At 31.0% G+C, this 18,053-nt stretch overlaps 2 protein-coding genes across 2 annotated transcripts in view; one reads left to right on the top strand and one right to left on the bottom strand.

The window, feature by feature from the left end:
• Nucleotides 1-7,567, bottom strand: part of LOC126889350 (lanC-like protein 3 homolog) — a 228,725-nt gene extending 221,158 nt beyond the window's left edge. Inside the window, exon 1 of the mRNA XM_050657590.1 lies at nt 7,549-7,567. The gene's annotated coding sequence lies outside the window, so the exon portion shown is untranslated. The remainder of the gene's footprint in view (nt 1-7,548) is intronic.
• A 3,153-nt stretch (nt 7,568-10,720) lies between these two features.
• LOC126890285 (spermatogenic leucine zipper protein 1-like) lies at nt 10,721-11,359 on the top strand. Its single transcript, XM_050659143.1, has one exon. The coding sequence runs from the start codon at nt 10,721-10,723 to the stop codon at nt 11,357-11,359; it is 639 nt and encodes a 212-aa protein (XP_050515100.1).
• The last annotated feature ends 6,694 nt before the right edge of the window (nt 11,360-18,053 follow it).

Below are 18,053 nucleotides of genomic sequence, written 5' to 3'. Positions count from 1 at the left end.
TTCCGGACTTCAAATTTCGATTCCTTAAACCGGGATATTCCTATAACCGGTATTATAATAAGCGGGTTCGACTGTATTCAAATATTATTTAAAAACGCTGGTATCCGTCAACTTTAAAATATAAATGTGCGCTTTTTAAACAAATTTAAATATGCATGTTGATTCACTCAAATCTAGCATAGTCTATCAGGACCACATTTCATAAAATGAGGACACACGCCATTTTATTTCGTAAGTGATTTCCACACTATACAATTTTAAAATTTCACCCTGTATTATTCATAATTGATATTTGGTTGTTAAGGAGCGAATATGTATCGACAATTCTCTGAACTTAATACTTAATACAATTAGTAATAAATGCAATTCAAAAATACATAATATAATCATTAATAATAGCCCAATAAATGACCGTTTTGGAGTGTAATTTCCAGGGGCAACTCCGTATTGCATGAAAATTTGGATTTAGGTTGTACTTACCCTCAACTTCAAAGTTGAATTTGTGCCGTTGGTTGCTTTTACTTGAGGGGTGACATTTACGCCTTCTCGGGGGTGAAAAACGCGTGTTTAAAATAAGGCCGGAAATGGATAAATTCACTTATTTTAAGCACCTTTTGTTCTATAAAGTTTTTTACGTAAGTCAATACTTTTCGAGTTATTCGCGATTTAAAATGTTGATTCTCCGACAAAAAAACTACGTTTTCAGACTGTTTTTCCCAAATAACTCAAAAAGTAAATATTTTATCGAAAAAAATAATTTTAATAAAAATGTAGCCTATAAAAAAACGAAAAAAATGGTGTCACAGTAAAGTCTACAAATTGAGTAGAAGCAAAGTTGTAGCTTTCCTGAGTAGAATCCCGAAAATCACCGAAGAAAGAAGCGTTTTTCGGGAAAACCTTATTAACATTTTTAAAGTATCGAAAAAAAGCTTATTATTTGTTTTTTACAAAAGTTTACAGCATCAAAAATAAACGAGTTACACTGAAAAAAAAGTTAGCCCCTTTTTTTTGGTAAAAAAAATCGTGAAAACCTTCCTCTATTTAGCACCCTAAATGAAATTAATCGTTTGGCTTTAATCTATTTTAACTGTATGTGTATTGTTAATAAGATCTGTAAGTCTGATTGGTTTGAAGTGCTTATTTTTAAAAACATTTGGTTTTATATTAAAAAAAATTTCTAAAATTTTTTAAAAAATTTCATTTTTTCAAAATAACTTAAAAAGTATTAGTGATAAGAAAAATCTTAAGCAGTAAAAAATGTAGGTTTTGCTATTATAAATATGCTAGTTTCATTTTGTTTCTCCGTAAGACAAAAATTGGTTAAGATATGGCTGTTCAAAATTTGCATACACTCGTGATTAGTGACCCATTCAAGCTTTCTCAATTATAACCCTTTCAAAAATAAACACTTTAAACCGGTGAGACTGACAGATCATATAAAAAATAGATAGCTAAGTAAATTGTTTGTAAAGCGGTAACGATTAATTTCATTTTGGGAGCTAAACACGGCGAGATTTTCATGATTTTTTACAAAAAAAGGAGAGCCAACTTCATTTTGAGCGTAACTCGCTTATTTTTAATGCAAAAACGTTTGTTAATAATTAAAACAAAGCTATTTATAAACACTTTAAAAAGTTTAAACGGGTTTTTCCCGAAAAGTGCTTAATTTTTTGGTGATTTCACCTTGAAATATTCGATTTGGAATTAGACGAATAAGAACGTATTTTTCATGAGCTACAACTTTGTTTTTATTTGATTTATAGACTTTACTGATACACCATTTTTTTTTGGGTTTTTTAAAGGCTATTCTTTTGCCAAGGATATTTTTTCGATAAAATATTTACTTTTTGAGTTATTTGCGAAAAACCGTCTGAAAACGTAGTTTTTTTGTCGAAAAATCAACATTTTCAATGGCAAATAACTCGAAAAGTATTGACTTACGTAAAAAACTCTATAGAACAAAAGTTGCTTAAAATCAGTAAATTTATCCATTTCCGGTCTTATCTTGACTGTATGTTTTTTCACCCCTGAGAGGTGGTGACTGTCACTCCCCAAGTAAAAGCAACCAACGGCACAATTTCAACTTTGAAGTGGAGGGTAAGTAGAACCTAAATCCAAATTTTCATGCAAATCGGAGTTGCCCCTGAAAATTTCAGGGTATCGCCGAATTTCCCGTTCATTTACTGGGCTATAAGAATAATATTGAAATTAATATAATTATTAATACAAGCACATTCAAAATATAATCAATTGAGAGCTTTACAATAATTATCGATTTGTATCCTGAGTGACACTTTGACAGTTTTAATTCTAAACTCCCCTTCGGGTCTGAAATTATGTCAAAGTGTCACGAGGGCAAAACAAATCGATAATTTTTAAGAGCTCGAGAGTAATTCGGTAAGATTATTTCATGAATAAAACTGTCTTTTTTAATCATTTTAACTAATATTTTATGGATATTCACCTGAATATTTGCTAAACCGGTTTCTTGGTGTTCTCTGTGACAAGTTGTAACACATTAATTGTCATTAATGTCACTGAATGTATTTTTGCGTAGCAACTAAGGGAATCTGACGTAATACTTGACGACCGGAAATTATCGAAAAGCATTATAGGCATTCATATCACAAGGGAGTGAGAATAAATTGAGAATAATGCTACAATTTTTCGAAAACTTGTTGTCTGGTAATAGACACGAGAGCCCACAGACAGGGCTTGAGTGGCTATTGCCCAATGACAACAAGCTTGAGAAAAGTGTAGCATTATTTTCTTATTTATTCTTACTGTCGTGTGATATTCGTAAGGTTATTTTTTAATACTTACATATTTTATAAAATTCAAGTCTTTGTATAAAAACAGTCAGTGACACTGATCCCAATTAATATGACACACATTTTTCAACTTGTCAAAGTGAACAGCGCAGTTTATCCAATATTTAGACGAAGATATTAATAATATATTAGTTAAAACTATTTACATAAATATAGTTTTATTCATGAAATAATCTTCTTCTTTTGCTCTTTAATTCGTCCAATTTTGAACATAGGCTTCCCCCAGTTTCCTCCATTCGCTTCTGTTTAGTGCTTTCTGTTTCCAGTGCGTTCCTCCTATCTTTTTAATGCCGTCTCCCCATCTCATCTGGGGTCGTCCTCTTGCTCTCTTTCCTGTCCATAGTCTCCATTGTTGTATCGTGCTATTCCACCTATTGTCCGTTTGTCTAGCGTTATAACCTGCGAAGCTCCATTTTTGCCTGGCTATATGTTGGCCTGCGTCTTTGACTTTTGTTCTATTTCTGACCCAGTTGTTTTGCTTTTTGTCTGTCAATTTTACTCCTAGCATTGCTCTCTCCATGGCTCTTTGTGTCTTCATTATTTTATCCATGTTTGCCTTGGTCAAGGTCCATGTTTGGCATGCGTATGTGAGAATTGGGAGTATGCACTGGTCAAACACTCTTGTTTTTAAGTATTGTTGTATTTTTTTATTCTTTAGGACCCATTTTAATTTTCTAAATCCTGCCCAGGCTAATCTGACCCTTATTTTTACCTCCGCTGTTTGGTTTTCCTTATTTATTTTTATCATCTGTCCCAAATATATATAATCATTAACCGCTTCTATTGTGGTGTCGTTTAGTATTACGTTTCTATTATCTTGTGTGTTTGTCATTGTTTTTGTTTTGGCAAAATTCATTTTTAGACCTATTTGTTCGGATTCATTTGCTAGTTCGGTTAGCATGGTTTGTAGTTCTTCAAAACTTGATGCTATGGCTACTACATCGTCTGCATATCTTAGGTGGTTTAGTTTATTTCCATTGGAAATATTGGTTTATTTCCATTTCCAATGGAAATGGAATGGAAATGGAAATAATCTTACCGAAGTAAATTCGAGCGCTTAAATTTGTCGATTTGTGTTCTCCTCGTGACAATTTGACTTTAGATGTAGAACTAAAAGTTTATTATGGATATTTTGTTAAAGGTGACAGTTGTTAAAACTAGGAAACTGGTTGCAATTTAACAGAAACAATCTGCTTAATAAAATTCCCACTGTAATTTTGTACAGTAGAAAATTACCGTTGTAATAATAATCTGATTGGACAGAATTAAACACGTGATGAAAAATCTTACTACACGATTGGAAGTAAAATCATTAAAAAATAATCAGTAGTAATTGCACAAGAGCTCTAAAATTATTGAATTTTTCCCGAGTGTTACTTTGATAGTTTTAATTTCACGAGCCGAAGGCGAGTGAAATTATGTCAAAGTGTCACGACGGCAAAAATTCTATAATAATTTTAGAGATCGAGTGCAATTTGTTGCGATTATTTCATGAATAAAACTGTTCAAAACCAAAATTTTATTGTAATTTATTTATGTAAGTACAAATTAGTACAATTAAACACACAGTTGTTATAAATATTGACGGTTGAAAGTCATCACTTTTATAATTTTTAAAATATTAATTGTCATTAATGTCACTGAATGTATTTTTTCGTAGCAACGAAGGGCATCTGACGTAAATATACTTGACGACGGGAAATTATCAAAAATTATCAATTTAATTTAGATTTTTGTAGTTTTCTATTGGTCAGAATCTCCTATGAATGAAATAATCGCTGTAATTTTTATTTCTGTAGCTTTCTATTGGTCAGAATCTCTATAAATGAAATAATCAGTGAAATTTTGTAGATATAATAAAGTTAATACTTGGTACAACAAGACTCAATATACAATTTAGTTCATCAGAAACAATGTATGGAAGGCTTGTATGCTAAATTTGCAGTTACTAAAGCGTCATGGGGACCTATTGGGTTGTCAAGATTAGGTCCTAAAACCAAAAGAAGTTAAGTTTTCCATTTTAGTGGGTTGATAAGCGGGTACAAATTTTCAAAAATTGGGTTTTCCAATAATAGCGCCATCTATAAATTTGCAATGAAAACATGGTTTTCCTATTTAAGATTTTAAAGTAACCCCTCACTCCGTGGGAGTTGTGTTTGGTGTCATTTGACAGATTTTTAAAAAATATTGAATAAGTGTATTTTTCAGTTTTTCACTCTGATGTTCTTTCGCGAAATATTCGCTTTTTTTTGGGAAACTTTGTGACTCGCCCATTTCCGTATTGTTGTTTAACTATTTAATTTTTTAATGTTTGTTGAGCAGAAGAAATGGCTAGATTGTTGTCGTCAGAAAATTAGCATTTAAAACTAGATGCCCCATCTTGTCACCACTGGTTGTGGATGAAGTGGTGTGTTAGGAAGCCTTTTTTTGCAAACATTTGTTTACACTCGAAGTTAAATCATTGATAAGAGAAACCTTTTTATAATTTCTTCATCAACCTTATTGATAAGTACCTAAATACGTTAAATGAATTAGTTTGGGATAAAATATTTATAATTATTTCACCCGTGACAAGACATCTCGTCTTCTCGTCTTCGACAGTTCGTAACGGTGACAGTTCGTAACGATGACAATTTGTAACTAACACACCAAACTAAGACACACTAACTTTTATTACAGTTACTTCTTCTTCTTCTTCATCTTCATCTTTTATATAGGCAGTACTGCCGTTTTTCTTCAACGGTGCCTTTCATTCTGCCCCTAAATTGTCATTTCATCTTTTCCTTGGGCGTCCTATACTTCTTCTGCCTAACGGTGACTTGTCCCTGGCTATTCTTCCTATCCTTGATTCAGACATCCTGCTTATGTGCTCATTTCACTCTTCTTTTCTGTTCTTTACCCAGGTATTAATATTGTCTACACCACATATGCGTCTGATTTCCTCACTTCTGAACCCTATCCTGTAGTCCTTTTCCAGCCATCCTTCTTAAGATCTTCATTTCGTTGGTCTTCAGATGTCTTAGTGTTTTGCTTGTATCTGGTCTTGTTTCGGCCGTGTAATCATAACTGGCCTAATAACTGACTTATATATTCGGGCCTTTGTTTCCAATCTTAGGTGTTTGTTTTTCCAAATTGTGTCGTTTAGGCATGCGGACGTTCTACTGGCTTTATTTAGACTTTTACCTCTTCTTCGATATTGTTGTCGGCTGATAGATTAATTCCCAGGTATTTGAAAGTCATTACATGTACAAATTGATTGTCTAACTCCAATTTGCATCTTATTCGTTATTTGGCTATTACTAAGCTTTTTGTTTTTTGGGCTGATATTTTTATATTTATTTTTTTAGCGTTAATGTTGAATCCGTGCAGTAATCTTTGTAGGCGTCTTCGCACTCTGCTACTAACACGGTGTCATCAGCGTAGCTGATGTCAGCGTATTGACGTATGACAGCGTATGACAGCTTATGACAACGTATGACATCAGCGTATTTTTATCTCTCTATCGCCCATTTTGTATCCTCTCGTTTTCTTCATTTTTGTTTTATTATTGCATCCAACATTGTGTTAAACAGTAGAGGGCTTAGTGAATCTCCTTGCCTGATTCCTGTGTTGTTTCTATGGGTTCTGATATTATTCCATTCACTTTCATTTCTATTTTATTTAAATATAATATGTATAATTTCAGCATAATTTCAATAATTGTAACAGTAATTAAAATTGTAATTTGATAGAATCCAATTAAAAGATGTGATACACCTTAGGGGAGTGCATATAGATTTTCACTTCGGAAAAATCAGACAAGATAGAACTTTTTGTAATTTCATTAAGAAATGTTTAATAAACAACATATCAAAAAGTTCTATCCGAGAAGTGTGTGCTTCATTTTTTATTAAACAAATGAACTACGAAATTAGATGTTTTTTTTTAAACTCCGAAAATATAAATTTTAGAAAAAAACTGACTTGACCATTGAAAAATTCAGAAAATTTTACAAAAAAAACCTTATATAAAGATTTTTCTAAAATTAAATCTGTCTTCTATAATTTTTTATTTTTTATAACGCTAAAGTCGCCCTTCTCACAAACATTGGCGCACTGTAAACTAACGTACGGCGAAGTGCACGGTTGAGTTATTTTAATGTAATTATTTAACTAATGGATCAAATGAAATTTTACAAATCGATCATGAAAGCAGAATAATTAAGCTGTCTTTCGGTTATAATATTAAAAAATAAGATGTATGGGCATAAGTACGGTGTGGGCGGAAATTGAGCCTTACATGAATTTTGTTTAAAAATGATTTAAAAATGTGTAACTAATACAATTTTTCTTATAAAACTCTCAATTTTGCACAACTTACCTTTCAAGCATCTTGCTAAATGATTCTTCATTCAAAAAAAATCTCAAAAATTTAATTCAAATGATATGACGTCTCAAAAAATGTAATTTTTGTAATCTTCGTAGTTTTATAGAATTACCACCAATTTAAGACGGTGTTACTCAAGTTTGAACAGATCTATTACAGTTTTATAAGTGCTTTTTTAAATCTTAGGATGTATTCTTTAAAATGCACTGAACTATTTTACTTTAAAAGTGAAATAAACTATATATTTTTAAGAAAATTAAGAAAGATAACAAAAATGTAATACAAAAACCGAAAATTACCAGCTAAAAAATGTTTATACAAAGTGATCAAAACTTTTTTCTGCAAAACTTACCTAAAATACATTAATTAAATAAGCCTCAACAATAATAAATGTTCAGCAAAAAATTTTTTTTTAGCTCTTATACAGTACTATGTCTGCGTAACTTAGAACCTATTGATAACTTTTTTATTATCAGTTTTACGAAAAAAAGTTATTGTTTATAAAATACTCAACATTGTATATAATCTAAGATGCTATCATCAAATATCAAATTTAATTAATGTTATACGAGGTATGTCAAAAAATATGAATTTCACTCAAGAGTAAAGTACCTTTACATTTCACAATATCGAAAATTGTTATTAAGGAAAGTTGTTTGGAATCAAAAAATTTGTTTTAGTGTTCAATTACATCCTTCTAATTAAAATATTGTGAATAATAAAGGCACTTAACTCTTAAGAAAAATTCATATGTTTTACATACCTCGTATAAAATTAAAAAAGGCTGATATCTGATGGTGGTATCTTAGATATTAGACCAGAGAGAGCATTTTATGAAGAATAACTTTTTTTCGTAAAAGTGATAATAAAATAGTTATCATAATTGTAATAAAATATGATGAGTATCGGTAATTTGAGAAAAAATTGAAATTGTTTTTTCGATTAGAATGATGTAATTGTATATTTAGACATACTTTCTAATTTCAAACAACTTTTCATAATAGCATTTTTTGATATTCTGGAATATAAAGGTACTTTACTCTTTAACGAAATTCATGTTTGACATAACTCGTATAAAATTGATAAAATTTGATATCTGATGGTTGAGTTTTAGATTTTTGACTATCCAGAGCATTGTATTAAGAATAACTTTTTTTTTGTAAAATTGATAATAAAAAAAGTTTTCCGTGTGGTTCCTAGCTACGCAGACACAGTATAAGAGCTTCTGTATAAGATTTTTCAAATTGCAATGCCATATTTGGATTCAGCATAATCAGAAACAAAATAGAAACATATTTGATCAAAGCAAAAAGATGAATTTAACGATATATTTAAAATTATTTATACAAAACAATTGTTATTGTTTAACAATTAATAAACAATTAGCGGCCAAATCTACGAGTAGAACTTTTTACTTTAACATGTATATAAACTAACAAAAAAAGTTTTAGAAAAATATAAGCTTGTTTGAAATTTTCCGAAACATTGCATGTTTTCGTTCTAATTGCACTCCCCTACCTACTATATGACAAAAATTTACCACTGATGTGGATATCATAAAACTCATGGAAAACATATAATATTATATATGTTTTCTATCAGTTTTATGATATCCAGTGGTAAATTTTTGTCATATAGTAGGTGTATCACACCTTTAAATTGGATTCTATCAAATTACAATTTTAATTACAGTTACAATCATTGAAATTATGCTTACCAATTTAACAGCGAAGTTCAAGAAAAATCATTAGAATATATCAAACCGGCATATTTATGTTTCATTGACCTTAAGAAGGCATTAATGTCTCTCAATTTATAATGATATTTTGCACAAGTTCAACATTCAATAAAATTTGTGACGTGTTTATGTTTTTCATCATTACAGCGATATACTGTACCGAACTTACAGTTAAAAATGAAACTAGCGGTTCGTATTTATATACGACTTTATTTATTTATTTATACAAATTTACTTTACAAATTCTCGCTTATAATTAACTCAAATAAAAGCGCGCTTCGCTTAAATAGGGAATAGGTCCACGCTATAGGCATGATGAACATTCTGGAGATCTTCGCTCACAGCGAAGTCGCTTCTCTTTTCTCGCTTATCTTATTCGGACGGTTTGAATTCGCTATAGACCAGGGTGCATCTGTAAAAATATTAGTACATTTGGACGTTGAGAGGTGACTCAAATTTTTTTGCAGAAATTGCTTGAAAATAACTCAAATAATAATATTTGAGTCATCCTCCCTCTCAAAAAGGTCCGGAACATTGTTTAAATAATCAAAATGTCAAAAAATGAAGGAAAAATTCGATTATTTTCTTCGTTTTTTGATTATAACTTTAAAAGTATTTATTTCCGAGAAAAGCTGTCAGGCCATAAAAGTTGCGTAATTAAATTTGCTACAATATAGAGTTGGTTAAAAATTAAAAAAATAGTCACCCTTGTTGCAAAATAGAAATAATTGTAAAAAAAAACCTACAAAAATAAGTATTCTCATTTTACGGTTTTCAACCATTTATACCACACTTAGGACCTTTATATTTCAACCACAAAAACTTTATGATACCATGAAATAATACTGTCAATTTTATTAAGATCGGTTCAATAGATTTTGCAAAATAAATTTTGAAATCCAGCTTTCGCAAAAAAAATTCATTTTTTCAAAATGTTACAGGACTGAAAATACAGCAGATAGTAAGTTGAAATTTTTTTTGGTTATAGAAGTGTACTGTACCTTTCATTTGAAATTTGCAAAATTAAAATGGATTAACTACCACGGCGTCAGGAATTTTTTTAAATAAACATTAATTATTGGTGGTACGATCAGGACAGCGGATAGTTTGCTCTGATTGGGCATTCCAATGACCTTTGATAATGATTGATACATTTTAATTTTTATTACATTTCGATATAAATAAATAAATTTGTTTATTGCAAAATAAGAACACGTGCTCTATCCTTTGAAATAACACTTTTTTTCGCAAAAACTTTCTTTGTTCATGTATTTTAACTTAGAAAATAAAAGTTTATTATTTTTAGAAAGTTGAGTCTTGGCTAGCAGTGAAGAAGGTTGTCTGTTTAGCGGCGATAACAAACTCGTTGATCGAGCCTTATCACGGTATAACGGATAAAAACTAAATATCGGTAATTAGGTTTTCGAATTTATTTATTTACTAATACTAAGAGAATTTAAAATTTAATTTAAAGTGTTTAAAAACTAAAACATGGTGGTAAATGGATAAATAGTGAACATTAAAAGTGGAGTGAATAGATACACTAAGAAAAAAAAATACCAACTACAGAAAAGGTAAGATTAGGATAGATATTCTAAGATAGATAGGGTGAAAATAGATTAAGATATTTAGAGTGCAACCAAGAGGAGTAAACCCTCCGCGGAGAGAGTCCGGGGTGAGCTCTTAACGTGGTGACACCGGTTAATAATAATAATAAAAAGTATACATTATCTTATAATATATTTTTCCATAGCAAATTATTTACTATATCCACAACAAATTAGCAATGGAGGAAATTAAAGAGTATTTGACAGAAATCATGGCAGGTTTTAAAGAGAATATCGAAGAAATGCGAGAGCTTTTCAGTGAATACCGGGAAATGATAGGAATACTCAAAGAAGAAAATAAAACAATGAAGAAAGAAATTCAAGAACTAAATAAGAGAGTAATGAGTTTAGAAAAAGCCAATGAAACGATGGAACAACTAGAGAAAAACAGCAAGAGAAATAACATAGTGATAAGCGGACTTAAAATGGAAGAGAATAAAGAAAAGCAAAAAGAGGTAATTAAAACTTTTATCAAGGATACTTTAAAAATCGAATCAAACATCACTAAGGTAACGAAGATAAACGAAAGTATGTGCATCGCAGAAATAGCAAACTACGAAAAGAAGACCGAAATAATGCGAAACAAATACAAATTAAAAGAAATTTCAGGTAGCCCTGTTTACATAAAACATGATCTAACAAAACAAGAAAGGAAAGTGCAAAAACTACTTACAGAAAAAGCAAATGAAGAAAGGCGTTTAAACAAAAACGTAAAGATTGGGTACGAGAAAATTACAATCAATGGGAAGACTTTCAAATGGAATAATGAAACAAATGACATAGTAGAAATGAAAAAGAAAGTTTTTTCAAAAAACTAGAGGTACAAAAGGAAGGAAACACGACGATGACCAGGCAATGGAAAGGGAAAAGAAATAAGATAAATAACCAGAATAAGGTACAATTGAAAGAAAAGGAAAATTTAAGCATATCAATGGTAAAAAATGAAATAGTTTGGAAACTAGGGACATGGAACGTTAGAGGTATTAATGGTAAGGAAAAGGAATTGGAAATAGAATTCGAAAAAGCAAATATGGAAGTACTAGGGATAACAGAAACAAAGAAAAAGGGAAAAGGGTGCATAACATTAGATAACGAACACATATTATTATATAGCGGAGTACAAGAGAACAACAGGGCAGCTGCTGGTGTTGGATGTATCATTCACAAGAAAATAGCAGAAAACATATATGAATGGGAAGCAATATCGGAGAGAATCATGTCAGTTGAAATAAGGAACGGAGACAACAGGATTAATACATTTATTGTTACTTATGGACCAAACGAAGATGAGAGAATTGTGAACAAAGAAAAGTATTGGGAACAGCTAACACAAACCAGAGAAGGAGCGAGAGGGATGGTATATCTCCTAGGCGATTTTAATGCTAGAGTAGGCTGTGCGAACCCAAATAAGGAGATACTAGGACCACACGGAGAAAAAGCGTGCAACAGCAATGGAGTAAGGCTTTTAGACTTCTGCACAATAAATAATATGATCGTAACAAACTCCTGGTTCAAACATAAAGAGATACATACTTATACAAGAGAGGTACCAACAAGAAACCAGAAATCAGTAATCGATTACGTCATAGTAGATAGAGAAAATATGAAAAATGTTTTAGACACAAAAGTTGGAAGGGGGCCAGAGATTGGTAGTGATCATTTTATGGTAATATCTAAAATAAGAGATGTAATTGAAAGAAAAGCAGAGAAAAAGAATAAGAGTATGCAAAAAACTGAATGCGAAACAATAAGAAGTTACAAACTAAATGACAAACGAGTAGCTAACACATTCAAAGAATTAGTCGAACAAAAATTAGGGACTACTTCCATAGAAAGAAGACATAAAAATGTAGAGCATTCCTGGGTTATATACAAGGAAGCAATCTTAGAAGCGGCAAAGGAAGCTTGTGGAACCTGTAGAACCGTCAAAAACAAGAAACAAACATCTTGGTGGACAGATAATGTGAAAAATGGTATTAAAAATAAGAAAACCGCTTGGAAAAAATACTTGGCCAATAGGAACGAAACTAGTTACAAAGAGTACAAGAAACAAAGGAAAAAAGCAAAGGAACTAGTTGTAGAGGCAAAAAAAGTAAGTTGGGCAGAATTTGGAGAGAAAATGGAACAAAATAGCAAAGAAAATCAAAAGCTGTTTTATAAAATCCTTAAATCGTTCAGGCAGGATACAAAAGAAACAGATACATATATTAGAGATTCAGAAGAAAAAGTGTTAACCGAAAACAAAGAAATAATGAGCAGATGGAAAGAGTACTTCCAAGAACTTCTGGAAGCAACGCATACAGATACAGTGGAAGAGGAAGTAGGAAACATACTACAACAGAGAGAAACAGATGAAATAAAATTAGAAGAGTTAGAGGATGCTATTAAATGGCTAAAAAAAGGAAAAGCGCCTGGGTTTGATAGAATAACGAACGAAATGCTGAAGCACATGGGTGATAAAGGTAATGAAGTACTCTTGAAGATTTTTAATGAAATATGGAAGACAGAGATAATTCCAAAAGACTGGGAAATGGCGCTGATTTTACCCATATATAAGAAAGGAGACAAGAAATGTTGCAGTAATTATAGAGGAATTTCTTTACTATGCACGTCCATGAAAACCTTCGAAAAAATAATCGAGAGGCGACTGTACAAGAAAATTGAAAGTTCACTACATGAAGTGCAAAGTGGATTCCGTAAAGGAAGAAGCACCCAGGACCATGTATTCACACTGAAGCAAATAATAGAAAAAGTTAACCGACAAAACCAGACAGCGTCACTGGCATTTATGGATTTGGAGAAAGCTTTTGATAAGGTGAAGAGGGATAAATTGTGGGAAATACTGAAGAAAAAAGGTGTAGAGGACAAAAAATTGAATGTGATTAAGAGCTTATATAAGAACAACAAGAATAGTGTCATTTGGAGAAACAACATCTCGGATATCTTTGTAACCAGTGAAGGACTGAAGCAAGGAGGAGGGCTGAGCCCACTATTATTCAATATATTTATGGACGAAATCATCAGAGCCTGTTCAAACAAAGCGAAGAAATTAAAAGTAGGGTACAAAAATTTACAAATGGTGAGGATTTCCGAAGGAGCATTCGCGGATGATGTGATGGTAGTTGCAGAAAGTGAACAAGACCTCCAAAGTAATATGGAAATCTGGAATGAAGCACTAAAAAGATAGGGAATGATTTTAAATAAAGAGAAAACCAAAGTAATGAGGATAGGGGACAATCAAAAAATGAGCATTTCAATTGAGGGAAGAAAATTAGAACAAGTCGACATGTTTGAGTATTTGGGCACTAAGATAGAGGATTCAGGAGATGACGAAATGGAAGTCAACTCAAGAATAGAAAAAGCTACGAAAACATACTATCTAATGAACAGGGGTTTAATAGGAAAAAGAGAAATTTCACGGAGAACCAAGATGAATGTATACAAAACGATATTCAGACCAATCCTCACTTTCGGTTGCGAATCGTGGGTATTAACAAATAGACAGAAAAGTAAATTAAAGGCTACCGAAATGAAGTACTTGAGAAGGGTGAGAGGAGTCACGAGAAGAGACAAAATTAGAAATAATGTAATACGGGAAGAGCTAAACATCCAACCCTTGATCTCATTTATCGAACAGAAACAGCTAAGTTGGTGGGGACATCTGCAACGTATGGAAGAACAACGACAGGTTAGAAGAGTATGGGAAGCCAAAACATGGAAGAAGGCAAAGAGAGGAAGACCTAAAAAGACCTGGGACAAAACAGTTGGGGAACTGCTGGTAAGAAGAGGAACCACTTGGAATGAAGCAAGAAGAATGGCAAGAAACAAAAAAGAATGGCGAAAATTTGTATACCAGTAATGGTATACTGACTGCCACACACCATTAGATGGTATAAGTGGCTCCTGATTATATATATATATATATATATATATATATATATATATATATATAAATAATAAAATACTACAAAATATAGAGTAAGAAAATAATATATTAGATACAGATTGGAAGAAATTTTGGTGGAAATCAACTTGTGTGAATCGAACACCGCTGTCCTGCGCGTAGCACCAAAAATTAATGTTTATTTAAAAAATTTCGATTTTAATTTTGCGAACTGCAAATGAAAGGTACAGTACACTTCTGTAAGCAAAAAAAATTCAACTTGATATCTGCTTTATTTTCAGTCCTGCAACATTAAAAAAAAATGAATTTTTTTTTGCGAAAGCTGGATTGCTAAATTTATTTTGCAAAATCTATTAAACCGATCTTAATGATATTTACAGTGTTGTTTTACTATATTATAAAGTTTTTCTGATTAAAATATGAAGGTCCTAAGTGTAGCATAAATGGTTTAAAAACGTAAAATGCGAATACTTGTTTTTGTATGGATTTTTTCGTAATTATTGCTGTTTTGCAACAAGGGTGACTATTTTTTAAATTTTTAGCCAATTTTGTATTGTAGGAAATTTAATTACGCAACTTTTATTTCAGTACAACTTATCTCAGAAATGAACAGTTTTAAAGTTATAATCAAAAAACCAATAAAAGATGCGCCCTGGACTACTAGTCGTGGGGTCAGTTTATTGCGCCGATTCGAAACTCTTTCGTTACAATAATACTTTGTCCACTCCTCTTGGTTCTTTCCTAATGGTATCTGTTCAACGTATTCTTTGCTCTTGGTTTTCACTCAAATTTGAAATGTCCAGAATTGCAATTTTGTTCACTCATTAGTTTTCCATCTGTTAAACGAATATCATATTGAACTGTCTCTCTGGTTTATTTCTCTGACAACAGTATAAGATAATCCTGATCTACTTTACATTTTTAGCTTTATAAGTACATGTAACTATGGAATGTAAAATATTTGCAAAAATACGATTGTTTTGGGGAGAAGTTGGAAATTTTGGGAGCACGTGTGGTGTGTTTGAGTTGTTTTCAAAAAATATACCTAATCTCATGCCAAAAAGAACTTTGATAACCAACGAAATTGCTATTGGAAATGGAAAATACATTTAATTCCCTGTATGTAATGTGTGCAGTGGATAACAAGCAAACATGTACCTAGTTTAAAAATTAACTGCCAAAAACGAAGAAACGGATTTGCAAATAATCTACAAATTTTATGTGAGAAATAGGCTGTTCTGAAAGGTTATCTTATTTAAAACACATTCAAATTCATGATAAAGTGTTTTGATTATTTCCCATGTTAAAGGATTTTTCCAAATAATTATCTTATTTATGTTTTTTAATTTTAAATTCTACAAAAGATTAAGCCATTGGAGCTGTTTACATACTGCTTAATCTCTTATTAGGTTATTTTATCTACACATTACATACCACATTATTTTGTTATTAAGATTATTTTTAGACATTTATCAGTTCACAGATAAAAAGTGCGGTACGCTTATCTTCATGAGATATTAAGAAATTTGAATTTTCTGTATAATTTGATATTGTATGTTAGTTTGTCAAACATAAGAAAGAGTTGGACAAACTACATAAATATATTATATACTGATACTTATCTTTAAAAATTTCTATACTCTACGTCACGGGTCGGCAACCTTTTATTAATTACATAAGGGCCAAAAAATATATTATCATATTGGTGCGGGCCACATTTCATATAATAAACTCAATTTTTTTAGATAAAACTAATTGTCACATGTTTAGCCGTATTTATGGTTACCTACCCTTATTTTAATGTAATAGCATTGTATAACTAGACAATTAATCTTTTCTTAAACAATGGTAATAGGTACAAAATTAACTAAGGCCACGTTCACATGACAAACGCTTAACGCTTTAACATACTAATAGGCGAGCGGCACCAACCCCTAAAATTACGTTATACCGACCACGATAATCAACTTTAAGGTGAATGACCAATTTTAGTTATTATTTATGTTTTCGAGGTCGCTGAATCCGAATATGAAGTTTATTTTTATCTAGAGTTGGTGGAACATGTTCAAAAATCAAATTTTATGTAAAAATGTGAAAAATCAATTTTGATGATTTTTCAACTTTACCTCGCTACTTACTCTTTGGTCACTGTAAATATTTCCTTTTGAAAATTTACTGTGTCATCATTGAATTATTTCGATAACAATGGGATTTGTCCAAAATGTTTAATTCAGATCAAAAAAAAAAGTTGTTAATTTTTAAACATTTTGTTGTCAGATTTCGTTAATTTCATTTTTAGTTAAAAAAGTTGAGTGATAAACTTTTTAGTTTATAATTTTGACCAACACAGCAATAAAATATAATTCATGAAGAAGTTTTCTGTAAAATTTTAAGTCAAAATATGCAATAGGAAAAAAGTTATGTGACTTTATAGACGAGTGGCACATCCCAAAACGCTTATTTCTCGAGATACTATGTTTTCACACGGTGTGGTGAATGGCTAACTTCGGTCATACTTTATGTTTTTGATGGTACTGAAAACGAAAATTAGGTTTATTTTGAATTTTACGTAGAGGAACATTGTCAAAGTCGCAATTTTACAATTTTTATTTTTTGCGTTTAACTCGCTACAACGCTGTTTCATTTTAATATTTCATTCTGAAATTTTTACAGTATACATTTCTTACCTTTCTGCAGACAATGGGACCTGTTTCAATCTTTCTGTCTTATTATAATAAAAGTTATGAATTGTTTAAAGTAAAAGTTGCAGATTCCTGAAATGCAAAGTTTCATCGCAAAAATTGAGTGACAAAATTTTTAATTTAACTTTTTAATTAAGTTTATGTTAAAATATAGAGTACAAAGAACACAATGTTTTATAAAAAAAATGGTGCAACTTTTAATTTTAAGAAAAACGTGATTTCATTTTTAATTTTTAGTGTAAAATTGCGATTTTGGCAATCTTTTGAGGCTATGTCAAATTATTAATTAAGTGCAGCAGTATTATAAGTCACTCGGCGAATTATTTATTCAATATTTCCCTGGCGCCCTCCAAACGTTCGTCTTATATCATCTCTGTCAGTATTTCTCTTTCTTTGTATTATCCTTATTTTAATTTATTTCTTTAATATTCAAGTACTTCATTGGGTACCGTCTTATTTCGGGCGTGCAAATTCGGCCTGATCCTCTCCTGAGTCCCATTGATAAAGTCTCTTAAATATCCAGCTAGCCTAGGTTCATAAAACTTTAATAATTAATTAAACTACCTCTTCAAAGCTTACATATTTCTGTAACATTGTTGAAAATAAAAATAAAAGTCATTTTAGTTTTGAGCACCATCAAAAACATAAAGTATGATCAAATTTAGCCATTCGTCTATAAAGTCACATAACTTTTTTCCTCTTGCATATTTTGAGTTGAAATTTTCCAGAAAACTTCGTCATGACTTATGTTTTATTGCTGTGTTGACTAAAATTATAAACTAAAAATTTTGTCATCCAATTTTTTTAAGTAAACATGAAACTAACAAAATCTAGCGACAAATTGTTTAAAAATTAACAACTTCTTTTGTAATTGGTTTAAACATCTCGGACAAATCTCATTGTTAT

Source organism: Diabrotica virgifera, chromosome 8 (assembly GCF_917563875.1).
Source record: "Diabrotica virgifera virgifera chromosome 8, PGI_DIABVI_V3a".
NCBI classification, from domain to species: Eukaryota; Metazoa; Arthropoda; class Insecta; order Coleoptera; family Chrysomelidae; genus Diabrotica; species Diabrotica virgifera.
The sequence above is the reverse complement of the archived record's forward strand: the minus strand, read 5'-3'. Positions and strand labels throughout refer to the sequence as shown.